General features: G+C 31.6%; 1 protein-coding gene across 1 annotated transcript; it reads left to right on the forward strand.

The window, feature by feature from the left end:
- Positions 1-376: 376 nt before the first annotated feature.
- On the forward strand, positions 377-2,536 carry LOC146942057 (patatin-like protein 2). The gene is made up of 5 exons (XM_085756015.1): positions 377-927; positions 1,086-1,434; positions 1,542-1,844; positions 1,935-2,110; positions 2,240-2,536. The coding sequence occupies exons 1-5, from the start codon at positions 605-607 to the stop codon at positions 2,313-2,315; spliced, it is 1,227 nt and encodes a 408-aa protein (XP_085612141.1). The 5' UTR covers positions 377-604; the 3' UTR covers positions 2,316-2,536.
- The last annotated feature ends 1,870 nt before the right edge of the window (positions 2,537-4,406 follow it).

Genomic DNA, 4,406 nt, shown 5'->3' on the forward strand with positions numbered 1-4,406 from the left:
GTTTTATATATATATATATATATATATATATATATATATATATATATATATATTTTTTTTTTTTTTTTTTTTTTGACAAAGACTGATTTATATTTGTTCTCTCCAAAATGACCACTCATTTGTGAACCCCACCTTCGTAGAAATTATTCGTTTGGAAAGAAAGGTAAAAGTCTAGGTAGGGCTTGATTATTCCATTTATTGTTTGCCCTTACTTACTACCGCCAAGGCAGAATATTCAACGCGTACGTGGCCAATTGATTGCTACTGGACTTGGTAAGCATTCAACACTTTTACCTGACTAGGTAACATATACCCATACTCCTTGATCGCATGCAATCTAAAATCTCCTATAAATAGAACTTTAAGGAATGCAATCATCACAACAACCTAAAATACTTTCAATTCTAGCCTGCTTTTGTTCAATATTTCTCTTTTCATATACTCTCAAGTTAAGTTCTAGCTCTTCTATTTGTGCAAACAATTCATTAATATTCATTCATAAGCTTTTTTATTTCTTTTGCATTGCTCATAACAATCACATCTTCAAACAAAACATATACATACAAACTTCAACTTAATTCCCAAACATATATTTGATTCCATAATGGAGAGAACACAATCATCACTTCTACAAATTCAGCCTCCCACCTATGGAAACTTAGTGACTATTCTAAGCATCGACGGTGGTGGTATTAGGGGCATTATTCCCGCAACTATTCTCGAGTTCCTTGAATCGCAACTTCAAGAATTAGACGGTGAATCTGCTAGGCTTGCAGATTACTTTGATGTGATTACAGGAACAAGTACAGGTGGTCTTGTAACTGCCATGTTAAGTGCTCCAAATGATAAACAACGTCCACTTTTTGCTGCCAAGGATATCAAGCCCTTTTACTTGGAACATTGTCCAAAGATTTTCCCACAACAAAAGTACGTGTGTGTGTGTGTGTGTCTATATATATATATATATATATATATATATATCTTTGTCTGTTTAAACCAATTGCACTTATGCAGCCACATTAAGTTCATTGAATAACTTATGTATCTGATAAATATAATTTGTATTAACGGTTGAACTTATGCAGGCACTTGCTGGGACCGATGGGGAAATTGTTCAAATTATTAACGGGACCAAAATACGATGGGAAATACCTACACAGTGTGGTTAGGGAGAAGCTTGGGGAAACTCGTGTGCATGAGACACTCACCAATATTGTGATCCCCACGTTTGACATAAAGACATCACAGCCAATTATTTTCTCATCTTATAAGATCAAGAAAGCCCCTTGCATGGATGCTCGACTCTCGGACATATGCATCAGTACCTCTGCTGCTCCTACTTATCTTCCTGGTTACAACTTCAAGAACCAAGATACAGAAGGGAACGTACGTGAGTTCAACCTCATTGATGGCGGTGTTTGTGCAAATAATCCGGTATATTGAAAATGACTAATTATATTTTAAAATTAAACTTGCATATAATATCATAATAAATGTTACTAATTAGTTTTATTTGTTTTTGGTGATGATCAATGTTCTAGGCTTTAGTAGCTGTGAATGAAGTAACGACGCAGATAATTAATGAGAATAATGACTTTTATGCCATCAAACCCATGGAATATAGCCGTTTTCTAATAATCTCATTGGGCACTGGAACACCAAAGAATGAACAAAAGTTTGATTCAAAACTGGCAGCAAAATGGGGTCTTTTGGATTGGTTAACCCACGGTGGTTCAACTCCCTTAATTGATATCTTTAGTCAATCCTCTGGAGATATGGTTGATTTCCATCTTGCTACTGTTACTCAAGCACTTAATTGTCAAGATAATTACCTTAGGATACAGGTAATACAAATATTTTAATAATTAGATCATTTCATAAATTATATATAAGCAATTTCCATTTCTCAATTCTCATATCGTATAAAAATGCAGGATGATACATTGACCGGTACAGATTCTTCAGTTGATATTTCCACAAAAGAGAATTTAGATAAACTTTGCCAAATTGGAGAAAGATTATTGAAGAAACCAGTATCTAAGGTTAATTTAGAGAATGGTATGTTTGAGCCTATTGAAAATGGGGAGACCAACCAAGAAGCTCTCAAAAGGTATATTATGGTCATTCAATGATTATATTTATGGTCAACAACAAAATTGTAGAACTTTTCCTCAAAAAAAATGTAGAAAATTTTATATATGTATTTTCATTAGCTAAATATCAACATTAATGCATGCAGGTTTGCAAAAATACTATCACAAGAGAGGAAGCTTCGAGAATTGACATCCCCTCACACTAACAAGACCTTGATATAGACACAAATCCACCCACTCGTTGTTCATGAATACTCTTAATTAGTTTTTGTCCTTAAGCTAGTTTTGGGACTTAATAGAATTATTTGACTATTTCATTTATTTTTTGTATTTATAATTTGTGTTGGATTCAATGGATGTAAAGAAAAGCAATGGATATAAAGAAAAGGTGTACGTATTTTTCCTATTAATTCATTATTAATAAAAATATTTAACTTATGTTATTCTTTGTATCAAATAAACTAAATTTTAATCTTCTTTTTTATTTGAACGAAAATTTTAATCTCTAAACCAGCTACTTGTCTGGATTTGATAAATGGTTGTAAATTTCTCATGTTTAGTCTATTTATATAAATAAATTAATTAGACTTGTTTATTAAAGAGAGTTTATTTGGTTCAAAAAATATTTAGAGAGTTTATTAAAACGGAAATGCCCCAAGAAACAATTTTCCGAGAACATCACGACCTTACAAACTAATTCCTTTATCCAACTTATTTGTCAACTACCCATGTATTGTATTAATTAAATGCCTAGATATGACGGTTCCACATAATTTGTGATAAGTTTGCGATGTTTTCTTCCCCATTAAATGGCACCACTCTTGTTAAATTAGTAAAAAAAATGACCTATGAAAACGTCACAACAAGTTATTTTTTATTTTGTCGCCCATAATGTAGCAAGGGTGTCAAAATTGTATGCTCTTCATTAAATATTTGATTTGATTCCATCTTATATTTTTACTATGTTGAGGAATGAAATAAGATAAGTTTCTTTGTGGAAAAAAAAAATAAAGTTATTTGTGTATGTATAAAAATTAATGGTAATGGAACTCCTCACAAGTTTTTCACGTATTTGAATCTTTTCTCTTAGACTATGTTTGGATTGACATTAAAGTGGTGGAATAAAATGTAAAAGAGTGAGGTAGAGCCAAATTACATTGTTTTGTTTTGTTAAAAATGAATGAAATAGAGTGTGATGGAACTCATTCCATTTAATATCAATCATTCATCCAATTTTCAATTCCCCTCAATTTTGGGGTTTATGGAATGTAATGAAACATATTAATAATCTAGTTACAATCTTGTCCCAACATTCTTTTATTTCATAAATAAACTTTCCCCCTTTACTCCGCTGTTTCAAGGGCAGATCTGGCCTCACAATATCACGGAGGCAAATTTTTTTTGTCAAATAATTAAATAATACTAAATTTAATAAGAAGTTATATTAAAAATAGTTGTAGCAACCAAAATTACAAAAAATATATATATATATATTTCCCATTTGTTGAAAAATGACTAAAATTATATCATTACTAGTTGTTCTAAGAACATCTCTTTCTATATGGGTTACAAGAGCTGAATCAAATGCTCTAGCATGATACCCGTGCATACAGACGGGTGAGCACGTTGCGCTCTTTTTTTGGAAGCAAGTCGCAATTGCGTAGAACCATAGATCAAGGTTGCGGAAACCCTTGATCAGGGTTCAAACTTTTAAACTTAAAAAAAAATACATTGTGATCAATTCATTTAAAGTAATAATGTCGCGTCATTTTTCGGAGATCAAGGCTATTTGATTAGCTTTTGACTCACTAAATTTATTTCACGACTGAACATTTAATTTTTAAGAAAAGGGGAAAAAAGTTCAAACACCCCCATTTTGAAAGATTTTGGGTTCGGGGGTTGGTTACATAAAGGGAAAGTGTTAGCACCCTTTATGTCCGTAGTACTCTACGGGAACCTCTTGATTTTATTTAATTAATGTGATATAACTTGCTTATTTTCTTTAAAAAAAGAATTTGAAATGATTAAAAAAAGGAAGACCTAATTATCTACATTTTATTGATTTGGAAGGACGAGTGTCCTCTGCCTACGTACCCGTGAAGGATCAAAATCACGTAGTTCGTGGTAAAAAACTGACGTTTGATTGGTTGTGTGTTTTTTATTAGTTTGAAAAAGGTTTTAAAATGAAAGAAAGCCAAAGTGGCAAATGGGTATTTGTTTGTGTTTTTTAATATTAAAGAAAAAATGACTCTCAAAGTAAAATTAAGATTGATTTGATATTTGATTAAGAAAGAAAATAAAAAGACGTCACTT

This window comes from Medicago sativa, chromosome 3, assembly GCF_051527215.1.
Source record: "Medicago sativa cultivar Bolivia chromosome 3, Bolivia_mono, whole genome shotgun sequence".
NCBI lineage: Eukaryota > Viridiplantae > Streptophyta > Magnoliopsida > Fabales > Fabaceae > Medicago > Medicago sativa.

Excerpts from the sequence above, each read along its gene's own strand:
- LOC146942057 (XM_085756015.1), top strand. The coding sequence starts at position 605 with ATGGAGAGAACACAATCATCACTTCTACAAATTCAGCCTCCCACCTAT. Across the intron at positions 1,845-1,934 it reads ATAATTACCTTAGGATACAG|GATGATACATTGACCGGTAC; the intron begins GTAATACAAATA and ends ATAAAAATGCAG. Across the intron at positions 2,111-2,239 it reads AACCAAGAAGCTCTCAAAAG|GTTTGCAAAAATACTATCAC; the intron begins GTATATTATGGT and ends TAATGCATGCAG.